The sequence below is a fragment of the Antedon bifida genome, chromosome 9, assembly GCF_963402885.1.
Source record: "Antedon bifida chromosome 9, ecAntBifi1.1, whole genome shotgun sequence".
NCBI classification, from domain to species: domain Eukaryota; kingdom Metazoa; phylum Echinodermata; class Crinoidea; order Comatulida; family Antedonidae; genus Antedon; species Antedon bifida.
Window position 1 is genome coordinate 17,094,493 of NC_136234.1, and position 21,562 is coordinate 17,116,054.

At 30.9% G+C, this 21,562-nt stretch overlaps 2 protein-coding genes across 5 annotated transcripts in view; both read right to left on the reverse strand.

The window, feature by feature from the left end:
- The window catches only part of LOC144851630 (glycoprotein hormone beta-5-like), a 234,143-nt gene that overhangs the window by 205,970 nt on the left and 6,611 nt on the right, over window positions 1–21,562 (reverse strand). The window lies entirely within an intron of this gene.
- LOC144851611 (pleckstrin homology domain-containing family H member 1-like) overlaps window positions 1–21,562 on the reverse strand; it is a 77,046-nt gene that overhangs the window by 44,644 nt on the left and 10,840 nt on the right. For 3 of the 4 annotated variants that reach the window (XM_078709149.1, XM_078709148.1, XM_078709150.1), the window contains exons 2-3: window positions 10,029–10,091; window positions 5,584–5,733 (exon numbers count right to left, since the gene is read on the reverse strand). In XM_078709149.1, coding sequence (XP_078565275.1) covers window positions 5,584–5,733; window positions 10,029–10,091 — 213 coding nt within the window. Of the gene's footprint in view, window positions 1–869; window positions 959–5,583; window positions 5,734–10,028; window positions 10,092–21,562 lie in introns of those variants that run through there. The other variant, XM_078709153.1, reaches the window with a different exon arrangement.

The window sequence follows — 21,562 nt, forward strand, 5'->3', positions numbered from 1 at the left end:
TAATTTTTAAAACCTACAAAATATATTTCGGCTAGATAAAACAGTGTTCACTTTGCACATGATAATCAGAAGAGTCTCTGATATATGGTGTGCAAATCACATTTTTGTCACATTTTGGTAGTGTAGACAGAGCTTAAGTCATGCTAATGTAAATGTCCCCATTAACATAACACGATAAGTTACTAGACAAATAATCCTTCTCCCACCCCCGTTAAGTTAAATAAGATAAGATATTCTCATCCACGACCTTCAGCATTCTCATAACCAGTATCAATATAGGAAGACTCCCTGGTAGGGTAGGTCTTTAAACTGCCTAGAAACGCAATCTGACTCAGAAGTTGAGCAAGGACAGAGAAAGATGAAAATAGACCGTGTCTGGTATGGAATGAGTTTGGATCGTTACCAACGCTACTTATGGTGCGTAGGTTATCCACGATTATAAACAATTATTTTTAAACGATCACTCATTTTTTCGTGTCGACCTTAAAAATTAAGATGAAAATAAAAATAAACGGTATTTTGGGAAGAGTTTGGACATCCCTTCTTGATGATGAATAGATTTTCCGAAACAATTGATTCAATTATGAATGAATTATAAATCAATTTATACAGTACAACCTGTCGTTTGGGACATCCCAGCCTGGGACATATTCCTATTAAGGGGACACTTTCCTTTGAAATGAACAGGGGAAAATAATATTTGTTGTAACACCTATTCGGTGGAGCTGCTTAATAAAACGACACTTTGTTAGGAAGATAGGGTTTGAAATACAGTAAATATAAAAATTTCTAGATTTTATATAGCAATGAAAAATGTAAAGAAAAAAATCCCTGAAAAAAAAACCAAGATATATAACCTGCTATATTACCTGTTTTATCACCTGTTGTTTAACATTCCGCAGTTCAATATTTTTTGCGCTTAAAACATATTTGTAAAACTCGTAAGCCATCTTGAACAGTACTTTACAGTATCATCTTCAGAAAGATAATGCAGTTTGCATCACGCCGCATTAATCAAAAATGCAACAAGCATTAAGATAGTGCACTACTTTCTTATCGATGAGGCGTGCCAAGGCAGATAAGGTGCGTTGCTATTTAACCGTCGAGCTCAGCCATTTGCTGGCTTGACTCAGTCAACGCAACAATGGGACTAAAGGAAGTGTTGTTTAAAAGAATGTCGTCGTATTTGCCAAGGCGGCGTACGGGAACGCTCATACCCTGGAAAAGCAAAGGCGGCTTCAGAAACGGTGTGACCCTGGATGGATAAGTATCTGTGACTGAGACCTGTCATACGGCATTAACCTATACAAGTTTGCCTAATTCATATAATAAATGCGGGGGATTTTTTTTGTACCATACCTCGTATTATATACTGACATTTGGAAACATACAAAATCCAAGGTCGACTTCAATCATGAATATTATTAACGTGCACAATTTTTTTTATGTGTTATAAATACTGTATATGAGTATAATCCCTTGCTTGAATACAATCACATAATTTAGGCTATAAGATAGGTATAACTCTTGGTTAAATTCCATGGTTTAATGCATTCAAAGTACAATTCCAACCCCCAACATTTTATAGAGAAGCTCCCTGGGACTATAATTGAACATACACGGTATATTTCAAATCGATCATGAAAATTTACATTCCATGGTTTATTGCATTCTAAGTAAAAATCCATTCATACCCAAGTTCCCTGGGACTATAATTGAACATATACTGTATGTTATATTTCATCGACTATGAACATTTGCATAAAACTTCTTCCCAAGTTCACCTATGCAGACTACTAAAAAAAACTATAAAACAGTATTTAAAATAAATTTTAGGATTTTCAGGATTTCAAAGATAACAGTATCACACAAAAATGATCTACCATAACCCAGTTATGTTATAATTTAATGACATTACATGTTACATTACAGGATTAAATGTAATTCATTGTTATACATATCTTGATGATTCATATACCTCATCTATTTTTATACATAGAGAAACCTCAGTACATTCTCTTGTGATTAAAATGTTTAAATAAAAAGAAAGAACTTAAAATTAAGGAAAGATGCATGATTAGATGATTTTATTGATAGGATTAGTCACAAAATTTCAAAACATCATTTTATTACAACGTAGATTTTAAATTATAAATTTCTGGAAATAAAAAAAAAATTCAGAAATTGAATTTGAAGTTATATAACCTCTAGTGACAATTTAAGGACCAAACAAAGTGTCCCCTAAACAGGGGTGCCTTCAGAATAGGAGTTGGCCAAGGGAGTTAAAACATGACTATTGCGCCTCATTCGTATCATGGAAAAGTTTTTCCTTAAATGGGTGGTCTCCTAAATAAGGGGCTCTACTGTATCTGACACTATTTCTTTGTAGTTTGTAAGTAGTATGCATACAAAAAGCCTGTACTAATTACACAACTACTGTAGTCACTAAAACAACTACATTTTCTAACAGTCCTATACCATTTTTCATCAAATTATTAAATTCTTAAATTTTAATCTATTTTTACCTTCCCTGCCGACTGCTCTTGCCTTTTTTATATGTTTTTACATGCAATTTTGCCATTTGGCCACAAGAAAGGTCAGTATTTTCGTATTTGTTGGAAATAAAGATCAGAGAAAATATGAATATATATACTACATAACTGACCTCATTGGTGGCGCAACAAATCCCTTTTGATTGACCTTTCATGTTTACAAACTAAACTTATTTATGCATAAACAATAATGTGTACATTTCTTGCGAAGAGAAGCTCAACCGCACAATGCTTCTTGGTTTGTCTTGGTACGGGTTTTAACAACGGATATAACTAAATAAAATTCCTTGGAGAAATGAAAGCAATTTGAATAAAACAGGAAAGAAACTAGCACAGGTAGAAAGATGTGGTTTACAAGCGTCTTACTGTACATGTCAAACTGTGTTTTTGTTCCTTCCGTCCAAATCATAATCTGTCGTGAGCCAGGTAATTGTGTTGGGGACATTTCCGTCCTTCGCAGTGCGGCAAGCAGAAATAAGGTCAAAATTAGTAGGTGAATTCTAAAACGTTGTTTATTTTTATTTAGTTTTATTATCTCAAGTTTAATGTTTGTATTATTCTATGTATTATATGCTGTTTTAAAAACTGCACTGTTCTTGGAAAGCAATAAATATTACTTACTTACTATCATAATTACTTCATAATCATTATAAACAGTAATTTAATTTTATAAATATATATTACGAATGATCATGGTTAAAAAGTGTTTTAGTCAAGTACTTTATGATTATGATGAGAAGAACCAGTATCAATTCATTATACTGTATACCAAACATTATCATTTTTTTTGTTTTTTTGTACTTCACAATTTCTTCATTATTTACAAAAGCAAGTTCAGTTAGAACTCCTGTTAGGGGACAATTTTGGGACCCAACAGTGTCCTCTGAATAGGGGTTGGCCTTGGTGTTAAAGCATATTTCCCTTTGTTCATTTCAAGAGAAAGTGTTCTCGCGATTTAAATGCGATGTAAATGGATAAAGTTAAATGGACAGTAAACTGATTTTGTTGCAATGTAACAGGTGGCAAGGAATAAATGTTTATTTTAAACTTTACAGATGCAGTTTGTATGTATCTTCTTTTTTTTTTGTGTGAAACACAAATTTGAAGAATTCCTCTGAATAAGGAGGTTTCTACTACCGTACATTAGACATTATGGCTCAGAACTTTAAAAAAACTATTAAGCAAAAGGTAATGTAGGAGATAATATAATTATTTACAGAAACTAAAATGAATAATAAATATGATTGATAATGTATATTAATTATAAATTATTAATATAAATTAACCATTTCCTTATAATTACTTTATATGATTCTTTCTTAACAAAATATTTATTTATTTGTAGATTAATTTCAATTCAATCAAATTTAATTTATACTTCTGTTTAAATTTCATATTTTGCTTTGAAGTGCTAGAAGGGATCAGTGTAAATTATGATAACAAATTAAATAATTACAATTCATAAAATATTGAATAATTTAATCAGATAATCTTTAGAATGAATTCAGGCATTGTTAATAAATGTACAAAAAGAACTCTTGGCAACAAATTAAAATTTGCAAACAATTACAATTTTATTCAAGCCCTGGGGCTAAGGTTTTAAAAGATCAGCATGTGTTGTAAAAAATGACTGACAATATTTACTGAGGAAAAATAACAAATCTTATAGAAATGGCCAGAAGCTGTTAAGGATGAATTAGCAAATATAATTTTTTCATATGAATGTCAGAAGGACTTTATATCATTAAAATCAATTTTTTTCGTGCTTATCTTTAGAAACTTTGATACAAACGCGATGTAAATGGATAAAGTTAAATGGACAGTAAAGTGATTTTGTCACTATGCAACAGGTGGCAAGGAATAAATGTTTATTTTAAACTTTACAGATGCAGTTTGTATGTATCTTTTTTTTTTTTTGTGTGAAACACAAATTTTAAGACAGAAATTCGGAAGCTCAACTACATAAATATGAAATAAAAATGTTGATCCATGATCAGTGGATATAACTTGTGTGTGACCCATTTACTCCAAAGCTCTGTTTACACTATCAAACTAGTTTGACAAAAAAAGTGTGAAGTGCCCAAATATGGTAGTAATATGACATCATGTCCATATATGGACACATCACATTTTTTTAAGGATTAAGCCTCCGACGCATGGTTAAAAAACTAAACCTACAATTAGAGATTGCAATATTTGCCCCAATTGCCTCTTAAAATATATTATACTTTCAAAACGATTTGTCTTACTATAACTGTACTTCATTATCCTATTATGGATTAAACAATACATCTTCTCAATAGTCGTTTCAGCTCTGTTTATTGTGATAAAGCGAATTAACCAATTGAAAAGTAATTAAACTTCAACGTTTACTTTTATGAGATTTATTTGCCAACTGACTGAGACCCTTGAACGTTTCAACAGGTTGCAGGCAGCGCATTTGCGTAAAGGGAAGAACTTTCTAATTTCTAATTTCCATCTCATCGTAAAGTTAACTTTCAGTTTGCATATCATGAAATTGAGATTTGAATGTATTATTGTATTATGGGTTTGTGTGGGAGAACAAATTAACTAGAAAATACCTGCAGTTAATGTGCTCAAATATACAATTTGAATTAGTCTATTTGTTTTGCAATAGGCAGTGACCAGGGGACTCATAAACAAAATTAGACATACATAACCGCACAACATATTTTGCTTCTCTCATAACTTGGAACCAATTCCCCAGTCACCAGGGTACATCTCTTACTAAACAATGCATTACAAAATGTACCCAGGGGCATTTACATACCTAGGGATAATATACAATGTGGTCTTGTGGTTAGGACACTTGTCCTGTAAGTAAAAATCTCTAGGTTCAAATCCAGCCAGAAAAAATGTTATCATGCAGATGTTTGATGAAAATTGGGAGATTAAAATAAAATGTTCCTATTTTTAAACTGGTTAATTTGGGGATAAACTTTATCAATCAATGTTTTCAAAATAAATAATATAGATGATTAAATATTCTAATGGTTTATGCAAAACTAACCTGTACGTCAAGTTCATTCTGTAATGCCACAATCTCTTCCTCTTTGATCTGGCATGATCTCACCAGTTTGCGCATCTCCTTACGATTACACTCCTGGTCGACCTCACTTCCCAGCTCAACTGATGACAACTGGTCAGCCATCTCTTTCACCTATGCAGAGAAAACAAAGAAGAGTTAGCATCATCTAAAAGACCTCTTTAAAGACAACAGGTTACACATGTTCTTTAGTTACTCAGTGAAAATTAAACAGATTTAGCATCGTCTAGAAGACCTTTTAAAAACAACAGGTTACACATGTTCTTTAATTACTCAGTGAAGATTAAACAGATTTAGCATCTTCTAAATATCTTCTCGTTAATACGTGTCTTTTAGTTATCCAGTTAAGAATGGAATTGGCATCGTCTAAAAGATCTCTTACAACAGGATGCACATGTCTTTTACTTATCCAGTGAAGAACAGAGTATTATTATCACAGGAAAATCCAATGCAGCACAATTCTCTACAAATCTAGGAAAAACCCAGATATAATATTCTTAATGTCTTGATAGTTAAGCATTTTTATATCTGGAGCATCTCAGACTTTTGCAAATTAGCCCTCTAAATATGACATCATAAAAAAAAATTGCTTTGTTTACCAGTGTTTCATTTGTATATTCCACTTGCAATATTCTTACTTCATTGCACAAGTTTCTCTGTCAATGTATTTAGTTTAAACTTTGCTGATTTTTAAAAACCCGGGGCAGCCAGGAATTAATCATCCCGTTAACAGTGATTATTATCGCACGCTGCTGGCGCACGAAAGGAAAGCTAGATTGACGCGTCAGCCAGGAAGTATAAATACAAATCAAAGCGAGCGTTTACGATTCCCATGGCGATTAAACTCGTTGATACCTCGATGAAAATTGTGCCGTTTCCTGTGATAATCAGTTGAATAGGTATTATACATGTTTGATCATGATACTAACACTTATTAATTAGTAAATTAATTATACTGAAGTACGGGGTAAAAAAAAACACTTAAAAGCTGTTGATTGAGAATTAGCATTAATAAAGATGTTTGATTTATTAATTTCAATTTTTTAATCAAATCATATTCATTGAAAAAAAAAAGTGTAATTTTTTTTAATAGTCTGCACTCCTAATGTTATTATCTAATGTTTTTGTATAATTTTTTTCTGCTGTTCATAATTGTTTTATTTATTTGAATAAACATTTTATTTGTATTAATAAGAAAAATATAATGTTAATATTTTTAATTTTGTCAATTTAAGTAATGATATTTATACTGATTTTTATAAAAAGAACAACATTTTAACTTTTCTATTAAATGTTATTGTACTTCATGGTAAAGAAAGTTAAACTAAATGTTTAATTTCCTAACTATAGAGGGAAGTAGTTAAATAATGAACAATGTTTGCTAAAAATCTGCCAAATAATGATAGTCTGCAATAAAAGTATTGTAAAATAGAACCAGCGACCCCACCCCGCCCCACCCGCATTTCCCACTCTTGAGACTCTAAGGACACCCACACCTATTCTCATGAACATGGCAAAGTCTCTATTCTGGGGACACCCTTAAGGGACATGTTATTCCTACAGTATAATATTAATAATAGGGTTTATACTATATTTTCTATCATGGGTTAAATAATGAATTGAAAAATGAATCTTTTTCTAACAATACTTGAATACTTACAACATACTTTTTAAATAAAGCTTTTGTAATTTTAATTTGGTTTTTTTTCTCCAAAAACACAATCAATTGGCAACCAGATGTGGAAACAATACAAAAAAGGTTCTCAAATTAACATTATTTGAATAACAAAAAAGATGAAGAAGGTTGATAAATAATTAAATAAAATAAATACTGTTATTTTGGATTTATACCAAAACAAATGAAGGGGGCTGGTAAAACCTACAGCTAATTTGACGAAATCAATCTAAAAGTTCATGTTTATTAAATTTAAATATTAAAACCAGAAAATATTACTTAAAAGATAAAATCTAAATTTAAATGTACTTGGCACAGATATTAGTTATGAAGGAAATGGATTAAATATTTAATACAAGTCAAGTGTCATCAAATATTAATCATTTTATTTACAATTTTTTAATAAAATAACATATCAATTAGAAAGTAAAACTTATATGTAAATTGATTCAACAGATTAATTATAGTATATATATTTATTGATAAACTTTATGAGGAATATATTATTGAATAATTTATACTTAATATGTATTTCTATAACATCTACATTTAATCTTTAAAATTAGTGTTGCCCGAAAGCTCTGCTAATTTTTCTGGATGTTTTACTTTATCATTTTGATTTACCTTTTTGCTTATTTTTTTTTGTATCTCCATTGAGATCTAGCCACTGATACCCACAGCATTGTCATTATTTTCAGTAATTTGTCTTTGGATTAATATTATCATTATTATATAGAAAAATTATATAAATGGATAAAATGAGTCTTGCTCTTATTGTATATCAACTATAGTAGATAATAAACATCTGTTTAATTAACAATTTGCGTTTAATACATTTTTTTTTTCTATAATTAGGTCATCTTTTAACTTTACATATATCATATTATTATTATATTACAATATAAATAAATATATATAAAAATGGATACAAATTAATCTTTCTCTTATTAGTTTAAACAATAATCAACTAAACATAGCACATAATCTAAACAAAATTGTAATAATTTTAAATTTCAAATTTGTATTAAAAGAAAATATTATTGAATAAAGTCTCTGAAAAGGAAAAAAAAAAAAATAATAATAATAATTTAAAAAAAAATTGATGTATAAATTCTATTTAAATATAATACCAAGTACTAATAATAAGTTAATAACATACATATTTTTTTTTAAATATGAATTGTTATATCATTAAAATAAAAAAAATATTACCTACCATAAAATGCATTGAACTGTATAAAACTATATAGTTTAACTCCTCAGAATTATAACATCCTGTTCGCACAAGGTTTAAGTGAAAAAATGATCGGCTAATTTTTAAAACTTTAATTTCATTTGCCAAAATCGTTTAGCCTATGATTAGGTAATTACCTAGGTCAAGCCCAAATCTGGGTCATTTCAAGTGCGCGAGGATTGATATTATAAGTGTAAGCTATTCCGAGTCGTTGAAGCATATCACCATTTACATCAACATTAATTATTTGACCTTGCTATCATCCAGGTGATCATGTGACTTACAATGTTTATCAGCTGATTGGATGTTAGTTTTATCACATGATCACATTTCCTTTTAATGTAAAATCATGAACTTTATCACTAAAATTGCCATAAAAACTTTGTCAAGTGAAAATACTGTTGTTTACCCACATATTGAATGAGATAGAAATTTATAATATGCGGGCCTACAAGTTTTTTTAATGAGTCTTACTTCTAGATTGCGCAATAAATGCTGAATAAACAGAAAATGATGATGCATATTTTATTTACAGTATCTTTTGCTATACTTTTTACTTGGCAAATATTCTGCCAAATCTAGTACTTGCTTACTTTTTTTCTTTGTTTATAGGATAGTTTTTCGCAAGTTTTAAGTAATTGTCATGAATTTTTATCTCCTATTAATACTTGCAGAACATTTTATTTTCATAAATATAGATATATTGGTGACGCCACAAATGCTTATTAAAATCTTGAGTTATCTTTATCTTCAATATGGGACGAATAATATATAATTGTTGCTAAATGATTTTAAGTTACGGTTCCAAAAGTTATTAATGTGCATGTTCATATCCGGATGCGTAAATGACATTTGGGCTCAATAGTCACATGACGTGTCATGAAAAACTGATAGTTGCTACTACTACCACCATACACAAAACACACCTGTTGTGTATGCAAATGAAAACACATGTGATATAAACCCATAAGATTAAGCCAATCATTAAAACACATTATTTCCATATTACACCATGACATTCGTGACACATTTTGAATGTAACTTCCGAGAACAGAACATTAACAGCGCTGAGGTCAAACAAGAAGTCAATAACCGCATAATGTGTAATATATTTTGATCATTTTTAAATTAATTTAATTTTAATGTGGATTTAGTAATCGGAATACATTTGTTTCACATTGGAACATGACATCAGCAAGATTGTTTCTGATGCGACTTCCACAAACAAGAAATCAAATTTTTTTAGAGACTGTATTCAACTTACAATACTAAGGGTATCCTCGGGTATAAACCCACTTCAGGTGTAACTCCACCCCTACATTATCCCTGGGTAATAGTCCCAGTATTGACTTTAATTTTGTCTGTATATAAGCTTCTCTCTAGCCATCATTACCAGGGTTTTCCCGGTATAGCCGCCCCTCAAAGTTGGCCAAAGTTCGTGTTCTAAGGGGGTGGGATTATACCAGAGGATATACGCTAATCAATAAAATAATTAATTACCTGTTTTTCGGCTATATTTCTCCTAGTTTCAGCATCCAAAATACGTTGTTCCAATTGCAACATCTGGAAATAATGAAGAAATAAATAAATAAATTTTCATAAATTTTCCAAAGTACAATTTTGAAATAAAAAAATTACCATGAGAGAAAAACAGCAGTAACTAATGAAATTTTGACGAATGAAAAGCGATAATTGGAGAGGAAATAGATTTTTTAAAATCTGCCGGTACATAGAACATTTTTTCTTAATACATACACTAAATAGATCTTGCTGGAAAATCCCATAATCAAGAATTGCGTTTGCAACATGATAGTCGACCATTATTTATAGTCATGAGTAAAATACTAGATGATTTATTCATGGCATAAATTACTTACGTAAACTTAACCACTAACCAAGGAGAGTCCCCAACCACATTGTCATAGAAGAAGTATTGCATTGCTACAGTACTTGGGTTATATACACATGAAAATGCAAAAATACTGTATAAATACATAAAAGCTACTCAACAAATATCAAGTGTTCAAACATTAATATAATTATGTACTGAACAACAAGTTAACTACTGCTAAAACAAAAAAATTGAATTATGAGGTTGTACAGATATATCAGATAAAAATATTGTAATACTTAAACTAACCACTAATTTAATTAAGTCCAATCTAATTGTGCCATGTATAAAGGAGTATAAGCCTGGTTGAGTGGATGAAACACACCGTATATCTTCAGTTGGTACTTAAGCCGTGTTACCACTAAAGAGTAGATCGCTAAGAGTATGTTCCGAGTGTGAAATCATTTAAGGATGTCCCATAAGCAAAATACTTCCTAAGTACCTGATACTTGGAAATCAATTACTTGCCAGAAAGTAAACTATGCCAACTTAAAGGAGCGGTATCATAAGGCCTACGTTCATAAATCTCGTAAACTAGCTGTTCCTCTAAGTCTAAATGATGAGCTCCATCTTAGTGAATTCATGATAATAATCTAATGATGAAAGTATGATGTAAAGAGAGAATGACTGAGAATTAATGAATGTCAACAGGAACTGGAAGCAACTTAACTAAACAGAAAAGAATTTTACACAACTGGAAGTAACTGGAAATATCCAATGTGCGATCGATAATGTCAACTTGGAACCGATTTATAAATTATGGTTACCTATTGAGAGCGCAACACAATTCAAAGTTAAAAGAAGAACCAGTATGTGCGAGCACTTATTTCAAAACTGAACTGAATGCAAAGGCCCATGGTTACCCATACTGAACACGTTTGCACGATTTAAAGTTTTCAGATTCGTAAAAGTAGAACATAGTCTACTCAACTTATTTTGAAATATTTTGAACATCTCTTTGAGTTGCGAGCAGTTTAGGTCAATTGGACTCAGTCCCTTTGAGTTTTCACGTCGACACAGTTGAGTTGCTTTTAATGTACAGTAGTAAAAGTATTTGACATGACATTATTTCTATACCAGCAGAAAAAAAAATAAAAAAATCAATCAGTAATATTTAACCAGCCAACACAATCGGCCTACACAAAATATAATTAAATTATAACTATAAAAATTACATTGATGATGATAACGAGAATTGCTGAGTAAGGATAAGCCGTGGGATAATTGCTAATTATAAACTTTTTAACCAATGATTGATTATTAATAAAAGTAAAGTTGACTGATTGAAAAGAAATTGTTGCCAGCTTGGTTTTTTATATTACTTTTCTGAAAATTAAGATTAGAAACTCTTATTAAGTGTCCCATTAATAGGTGTGTCCTCTGAATAGGAGATGAGCATAGTGTTAAAAGATATATTGTTCCTTGTTCGTGTCATCTGGAAGTGGGGGTATCCCAAATCATTTTTAAATTCAAACTTTGAATAGGTCAGTTTGTAGTTATTAATCAATTGAACAAAACTGATGATGTTGATTAAATAAAAGACAACATAAACAGTTAAATTAACAAGAAAACCTTGACTTCTAGGCAATACTGTAAGCTTCCATCTGACTATATTTTTTTTTAATGACGGTTTTATCACATAAATTTTCTTTTTCAATCTATTTTTTTGTGATAATTATCTGATATTAAAAACTGTTTTGAATTATTTTTTCTGAGGGACAATATATCTGTTATGTAAAACTTATATACAAAATTTATATATACTGATGAAGGGCTAGTGTTTTATTTTATTGTTTTGATTTAGCTTTTTGCTCATTTTATTTTGTATCTTCATTGAGATCCAGCCACTGATACCCACAGCATTGCCTTTGGATTTATATATATATACAGTATATATATCTTCTATGTTTACTATGTGTTTCAAACTGTCTTTTGCTTCAAAATACAGTAGCAGATTTAAATCAGTTTATATTTCCTAGGGAGTCAAAGGAAACGGTCATGTTGGATTTCTACTCTTATCCTGTTTAAGATCTACTATCATTTTTGATATCGAAACCAATTCAACTTCAAAACACTTACGGAAACAAATTAAGAACCAGACAGTATTGGCACTGTAGCTGGGTGGTAATAACATGGTTCTAGGTTCAAATCCTATTCTCGTTTCTGTCTCATGGGGATGTTAATATTACTTCTTGTGGATTCTTTTTTTTTAATGAATGTCAGGATATACATAGATATTGACAAATGAATTTTGATGAATAAGACAGAACCTGTGTGGGGAGGGGAGCAGCAGGGGAGGAGGATAGTAGCAGCAGGGGCGGGGAGGGGTAGTAGCAGCAGAAGAGGGGGAGGGTTAGTAGCAGGGGAATGGGTAGTAACAGCAAGGGAGGAGGGATAGTAGCAGCAGAGGAGAGGAAGGGTTAGTACAGTAGCAGGAGAGAGGAAGGGGTAGTACACAAGCAGGGGATCACAGTGCCATTTTACTCTCTATGACACCCGTACTTCAAAGTTGATCATTACGCTTTTGCTTGTTGTGGCCGGAGATCGGTGATCCTAAGCATAATATTAAAACAGAATTTTTAAGTTAAAGGTTTTGGGTTAATAAAGATTGAGATTTGTGAAAGAGCGTGAGATTTTAGGTGCATGGCATGAGAGCTTAAAAGCAAAAAGCATGAACAAGATGCATGAGACTTGACTTGTATGGGCTCTTCTTTACAAATTTTATTTCAAACTTTTAATCAACTGGTATAAAAAAATATTTTAGCTAAAAACTCAAATAAAAATATTGCATATTAAGCAATTAAACAGACAGACAAGAATCCCTACTGTGCAAAATATCGCATGTTTCAAATTAAAAAAATCTTCTGGGAATAGTTGAATGGAACATTGGGAAGGGTGAATCATGAATAAAATCCTAGAACATATCCCTATAGATTAATATCCAATGAACAACCATGTAATGCTTAAATTAATGTCGCAGCAGACAGTGATAAACGGTGTCTACAAGATTGATTTTATGTAAATGACTTGAGGGTAGAAGATCAGTGTCTATATATACCTAATATCGTCACATTTTTAGCGCGATAAAACTAGGCCTAGGGTTGAGATGAAAATTCATTCCATATGTAGTGACTCTACCCAGTAATCTCAACTGATCTCCTATTTAAATATAATCTGTGACCTTGAAATTATATTCTACAGTATATCTATTTCTACAATATGTTTACAATTCACTATCAATAAAATTATTAATTTATTGGTAAAATACAGAAAATCTCAATTGTTACAGTCAAGTTCCTCCTTTGGGACCCTCTGTTCAGATGAACCATAGACTCGGTTACGGTTAGAGGAGAGGTCCACTTCAAGACATGAGGCACTTGCGCTACCTGTTTTACTAAAAAATACTATGTAATATTGAACTACCATTTAGAGAGGCCGCAATATTTCTACTGGTTCTCTGCGTTCCCTTTATATAATCAAAGGTAGGACCCATTTAGCGAAGGCCTTAACATCCAGTATAGCTGAAATCCCTGCTAAAAGTGTGCCTCCTGGGACCCTAGATACCTATTATCTACGAGATTATAAGCATTTGTTATCATGGAAACGAAATCCCAAACTAATCCTACTACGGCATTAGACATACCCTTTTTAAGGTCCACTGTCATATATTCTTATTGGCAGAACTTCAATTCAAAACAAAGCTGATCTATGTTTAGACCTACTTACTTTTATCCCATAATTATTGGGAAGTTATAAAACCAACTAACCTTATCTATGATATTACACCGGATTTTCATGTAATAAGCTAACATTCCAAGCACGGCACATCAACCTGTACAACTCTCTTAAAAATCAAATATATACTACACAACATTTATAAAACAGTATTCAGTATGCAATACATATTTAACAGAAACGTTTTGAGACCCAATACTTACCTTTTCTTCCATATTTGACAACTATAGGACAACCCTATGATTCACACTCACAAACAAAGGTACATAAATACCTGTCTAGCTTTTATTGTGTTTACTTTACCTTTAATAAACAATGATTTTGTTGACTATACTTGAAACTTTCCGAGTCACTGGACAACAATTGACTAGTATAAAAATAAGGCTAAAACTGAAAAATAACCTGTTGATATTATATACTTTACATTTTAAAGGCCCTATTCCCACCGGTGGAGAGATGTGGTGTTTTAGCATATAACACATTTTGTGTGAGTCTTTTAGTGTCTTACAGCCCTGAACTGTTGAGAAAAAAAAATTGTTTCACCACCAGAACTATGATTGTAAAAGTCTTTGGCGTCTCTCTACAGCAACTTGACTCCAAATTATATGAAATTCTAAAACCGATTTTTAAGCAATCAAATAATTTCATGTGACATAGTTACTACGACATCAGAGTATATGAATTACATTATGACATAATCTATGATTACCAGTTGACATAATTAAGACAAATTTAATTAGGTCACATCATAATAAAAAAAAATGACAACCATAAACATAAAATCGTTCAAATTTCACGAAGGATTTGCCTAATTTGCAACGGAACTCATTGAAGCATGACAGGGCTTATTTTTGGATTTTCAAATCCCCTAGTTCAGGAACCTAGTTTATACCCCGCTTCTCAGGATGTAGATTATGTGTAGGAGAACACGTAATTCTGCCCCTCAAATTAAAGAATCTTTTAAATTGTAAATGCATTTTTTATTAAGAGAAATAGAAACCAGTACATTATTGGGAAAGAGTAGGGTGTATATGATGTTCATCTTAAATCAGTCCCTGTTGTTAATCCGGATTGATGCGACGTGCTAAAATGATTCCGCCAGATAAAATCATTTTGTTACAGAAACCTCAAGAACTGTGGCCCTAATTCAATCCAATTCAACTTTATTTAATAATCACCGAGGCCCAGATCAACACACATGGTTGTTCCTGCACACATACAAAATACAATGTCAACAATGTGTCCACAATATGTACAGGATATATCATATTTAAACAAGTTTTAGTGAAAGTGTATGTTTAAACGATCGTAGTGTCATAGATGAATGAATATCATCACCAAGATTGTTCCATTCAAGTGCACCTTTATATTCAAGGCTACTTTTTTTATATTCCCTTGGGTCCCAATTGGGAAAATGGGAGGGAGGGGAATTAACTAACAGTAAGAATAATAGAATACAAACAGGAACATTAATACCAGAAATGCTTACTAACTTACCTAGATAGCTATTGTGCCACAGTATTTATCCATTCGGTAGAAAAAGCACTGACAAATATAATGCCATCAAAATAACTATTGCCGAAGATACGTGAAAATTCTGTTATCCCAGTGTTATCGGAAATAAAATCAACATCCTTCCTTATCAAAAATGAAGAATCTCACGGTTGAAAATGTTAAACAGCTGGTCTTCACAAATCGCTGTTATAGCCTACTATACTTAGAACTGAATTTAGTAGGCCAAATACACAAAAACAATTTTAAAATAACTTTTATAATTTCATGTAAGAGCCTAAATGGAAATTGTATGTACTATCATTATCAGGGTTTTTTTTGTATATATCTGAAACAATCTGGAAAATTGCACCTTTTAGCAGGAGATATTAGATTACTTGAAACATCTAATGCAGTCTGACTTAATATTCAAAAGTAGCTTTTAGATTTTGTTTAGTTTTTTGGAAACAATTTTTTTTAAAAGACTTTAAAAAAAAACATAAACTCAATTTATGTTTACATGACATAATAATATTTTTATGATGTTCCATGCTCTGCCAAAATTGAATTTGGAAACTTCTGGATAGATGTTTAGTTTTTTGGGAAAAAATGTCTAAAAGAAGGCTCGTCAATTCTTTTTAAAAAATAGCACATAACATTCTCTAGTATCATTCTATTTTACATGCCATAATATTTTTATGATGTTCCATGCTCTGCCAAAATTAAATTTGGAAACTTCTGGATAGCTCATTTATAATAGAACGCAGGTCTACCTGCCAAAGACATCCTGATAGGTCTATTTATGATCAATGCTTATCCTTTGGGAATATGTATATCCTTTGGAATACTTCATCCATTGGGAATTCATGGGCACTGTCATTTTTAAACAACTGTTAAATTTTGAAATGTTCTGCATTTGAAATTAGATTTGATAAATGTAGTTACAATAAATCAGAAAATGTGTAATAATGCTTACATTTGGCTACCCTTTTAAGAAATAATCAGAATTTCTATGAAAAAAAATACTTAGACTATTAAAATACTTAATTACTTAAATACTTTGGTCTGAGATTTTCCTTTTTAAATGTAAACTTTAGGAAAAAAAAGACTAGAAACTTTCGCAAATTTGAAAAATAATGTACAAGTAAATACAGTAACAAGGTCGTGTATGCAGGACCTTTGTGTTATAAAGATGCTAATACATAATTAGCTATTGTATACAGGGTAGGCCTACTGTACATTCTGAAAATTACTCACGGCATGAAACTTTCGCGAATTTCAATCATTCACAAAATTCACGAAAGTTTAATGCCTGCGAAAGTTTCTGGTTTTACAGTATTGTGAACAAAATAGTAAATTAAGCTAAATGTATGAATCAAATATTTACTTATAACATTAATGTTCTAGATATTTCTATCAAATTAAACTTTTTTTTTTTTTTAAGTTGAAAGTATTTAGAAGACATAAGTTAACACCTGTCCGAACATTAACCCCTGCTTAACTTTAATATTTTCCTGTTTTACTTTCTATTTGAAAATTTTATGTTGCAAGCTGGTTTGTTAAAAAATATGATAACCCAATAACGTTGAAAATAATAATGACACTTACCTTGACGTATACAATGTATACACACATGTATATAGACAAAGGTAAGTCTATCAGACGGAATCATATAATCATACAATAATTTTCATGCAAAATAATCAAGTTTAAGCCAACGCAACATTTTGATTCTTTATTCTCAGTTATAATAATAATAGTTCATTCTTATATAGCGCATATAAGCACGCTCTCAATGCGCTGCACATTATTACCCCAGTCATTTTTTGAATCAAACATGTATGGAAACATACTCCCATAATAATGCAGCTAGTAATACCTATTTATACTCCTAGGTGAGAAGATCAACAACATTAAGGCCCATTCAAAAATGTTACTATTGCATACATATTTATACTCCAGGTGAAAAAAAAAATCAATAGATAATATGAAGTCAAGGATAAACCTAACATACTTAGTAATGGCAGACAATTTAAAAACTAAGGAATTAATGAAGTTCAAAGGCACCAACTTATTAACTTCAAAATCAATTCATCCTTGTGTATAAATCAACTAATAAAATGAATAACTGAAAAAATCCAGTTCAAGTTATTAATTAAGAAATAAGCCACAATTTCAAACATGACCGTCGACATCTATCAATCAAAAAGATGATTAGCCTAGCCTTGAGATTGTCATGAAACGCCTTCAACTGCCAGCTTGAAGCAGAGACAACCTGCTTCTTTCCTGTTCTAAGGTACTTTAAGTTAGGCTTAGAAACGTCCATCAAGCTAAAATGATAATATTTTGCTATTAATGTGTAGAGCTTTATGTTATTTAAAAGTTTCTAGGATTTAATTGATTACCCTGAACCCCAGAATTTAGAAACTTAGTGAAAATCATGAATCATAAGTATGCTTTAACCCAAGTAAAAATCTCATCTAGAAATGTCAGACCAAAATTTAAATTAGCCATGTGGTGGCCGAACTTCTTTTAGAGTTATATTTGTAATATTTTATTAATTCAAAACTACTTTTTTCCGCTTCTTCCACAATTTCTAAAATAATATCAGGTTACCAATTATGAGTTTTACTCAGAACTCCTCAACTACTTTTCTCAAACCTGGAATTTGACACTAAAGTGGTGCAGACAAATTGTCACTGATTTTACAAGGAGGATACAACATTTCACGGTTTTGCTTACATAGGTTCCACACAGGATTTTGCCTGAAATCAATGTTTATTAAGCATTGTTTAACTGATCAAATTTTATAACACAGAAGTGGAAACCTCTTGGTAGGTTGTCACTTGGTTCTAAATTGGTTTTTAAACTGGTTTAAACTAGTTGTCATCTGCTTCATCTGGTAAAAATTGGTTTTCAACTGGTTCAAATTGGTTTTCAACTGGTTCAAATTGGCTTTCAATTGGTAAAAATTGGTTTTCAACTGGTTCAAATTGGTTTTCAACTGGTTCAGATTGGATTTTAACTGGTTCAGATTGGGTTTCAACTGGTCTAAATTGGTTTTAAGCCGTCTAATTGATTTTGGACTCAGTTGAAACTATGACAATTCTGAAAATTCCAAATGGATTATTTATCCTGTAGAATTGAGCAGGTGGTATCTTTAAATGCTATTAGAAACTTTTTCTTTTATTGTAAATGTTACTAAAGTTGAAAGTTATAAGGCGTGAACCTGAAATGTAATTTTTTCAAGGTTTCAGAGATTGAATCAGACTTTATCTGTAAAACTGTACTAATACCAGTAATATGTTAGGCTTAACACAGTCTCTCGCCGAGACCCCACGAGGGAGTATGTTCATTATAACCTGTAGCTTAGTCGCTAGCGCATCCGCACATTTAAAGGCCTAGCTTTCAACTCCCAACAGACAACAACCAAGTTTTTCTGTTACAGCAATTATTGTAATATTCTGAAAATAAACTTTTATATTTGCAGTCCCTCGGTGGTCAATCTCTTCAGGGGACAGGTAGTCAAAATCAAATAGGAAATATGTTTAATGGCAATTAGAAGGTCAGATTAAAAGGTCAACAAGTTTGTCTATAGATGTAGTAAAAGGTAAAAAAATAATAGTTACTGTATACAACAGGTGTTAAGTTGTGTCTCTTTTGAATTCCCAGGGAAGTATAGATATTGAAACATCACTATGCTTTTTTCTACATTTTTTTTTCCTAAGAAATCTTTTCCAATCCCTTGATGAATACTCTGAAGGCTCAGAGTTTGCGAGCAAATAATCAAATAATCGTGGTGGCGTTTTTACAATGTTGATTTTTTTATTTACACATTTGAAATTACTAAATTTAAACTTAATTTATGGTACTGAGCAAGAAACTTAAAAAATAATTAGTCATTGGGTGAGAGGGTTCTGACCAACATACGTGATACTTAACAGATCAGAGACACATTTAATAAACCACTAATTGTTAAAAGGCCAGAGGGATATTCCTAAACTTCCCCAGGGGTAACTAATTAATAATTAGGCCACTTTCTCACATTTATTGAAATTGTTTGTACGTTTTAGTCATTAAATATTAAAATTTCATTATTATTATTGATTGATGTAAAATACTGATGTTGTTGATAATTATATTATTAAATTTCATGAATTTTTGAAATCAAAGAAATCACATAGTGAAAATGTACTTTTAAATAATATATTTAAATAAAGATCTAAAAAAAAATTGAAAAAAGGTGATCTTCAATTTCTTAATAATTTCCACACTTTTTCAAATATAATTTACCATTTACCAAAAAACACAATTCCCAGTAGGATGTTTGTGATCTGGTTTACCCTCTGATTCTCCTGTACTTTCACCCCGATTTCAATCTGAAAATTCCCTGTTGCATTTCTCAAAAGGGTCCATGCACTGTATTGGCCCTCTGACTTCCACATTTCTACCACAAATATATTCCCAATTGGTTCTTACAGGGTCTATGTACTCTGATGGAATTGAAGGATGTTTTCAAGACATTTTTCTTACACTTAGTATAAAGATTATAAATGGCACCATGTGTGAACAAAAAAAAAGACCCGATATTAATACCCGTTGATTGCAGAGGGTAAATTTTTTTCTTATTTTGAAAAATGTAAAAAACACAAACAAAATGCCATTCTGACAAAAAAAAACAACATAATTTTATATGTGTATAAACACATAGGGGTTTATTTATAATAAAGTTTATATATTATTTCATTTTATATTATACTTTTTTTTTACTTCAAGAAATTAATAAATATTGATTGATTGAATACAGGGAAAGACTAAACAAGACCTGTCAGTCCTTGGGTTCATAACCATTATTTTTTTTTTCACGAAAGATTTTACATTTTCGTTGTGATCGGACTGTGATGTGATGTATGATGAAATTCGTATACGAATTGCAATAAAGAAAGATTATTGATTTGATTATTGTGATTTGATTTCAATCTATAAAATATCTATTAATAATTCAATACCTAAAGTTATAAAGCCTAAATTTTCATTTCCTTGTTATGGATTATAATATATCTCAAGTAAAATTATCCATACGCAATAATGATATGAATACTTTAGTGTATGATTTACTTTTTCTATTCACACTTCTAAAATAAAAACTTTAAAAAAAAGTACCAACCTAGAAATTTGAAGTAGTAATGGATAATTGTATTTCAACTACTGTATAATCATATCGTAATGAATCACCAAATCAAATCATTTTTTTTTTAATCATTCAAAGTTTATACACCAATCAAAACAGGAACATATTTTCTCCGAGGCTAGAATTAGCAAATAAAAACGAACAATATCAAATACAAATTTAATTACTTATACAAACAAAATGTTAGTCCCTAAAGTGGTTAGAGGAAGTCTGGTGCCAAGACACCGTGGCGTGGGGACTTAAAATATTGGTGGGTGTGAAAAGTCTCAAGATGCCATTTTAATTAAATATTACCGTATAGTATCCCATGGTGGTAGCTCATCAAATTATAATAATTTCAGGTCACGAAAAAGTTGTCAAATATAATTAAGTAAATAAATTAAATAAATAACAAGATTTAAGTTCAGAAATTTGTGAAAAAAAAGTGAATTTACTTTTACTCAACCTTCCTTAAAAAGAAGTTTGTTTTCTTGGACTTTTTCTGGTGACTTCATACAGGATTTGAACCAAAGAAATCAAAGGATCAGAAAGCAAGAATGAAAACTTGTTTTTATAATATTGAATTATAGTTATAGTGCACATGGGAGACATACTCTATTCTACACTCAGTAAACAAAGAAAATGATGTTTAGAGGGCAAACGGGAAAAAATCCAGACATTTAATGCTCAAATAATAAAAACATTAATTAGCAATAATTTCCCATGACAGATGTTTTTTTCCTCGTT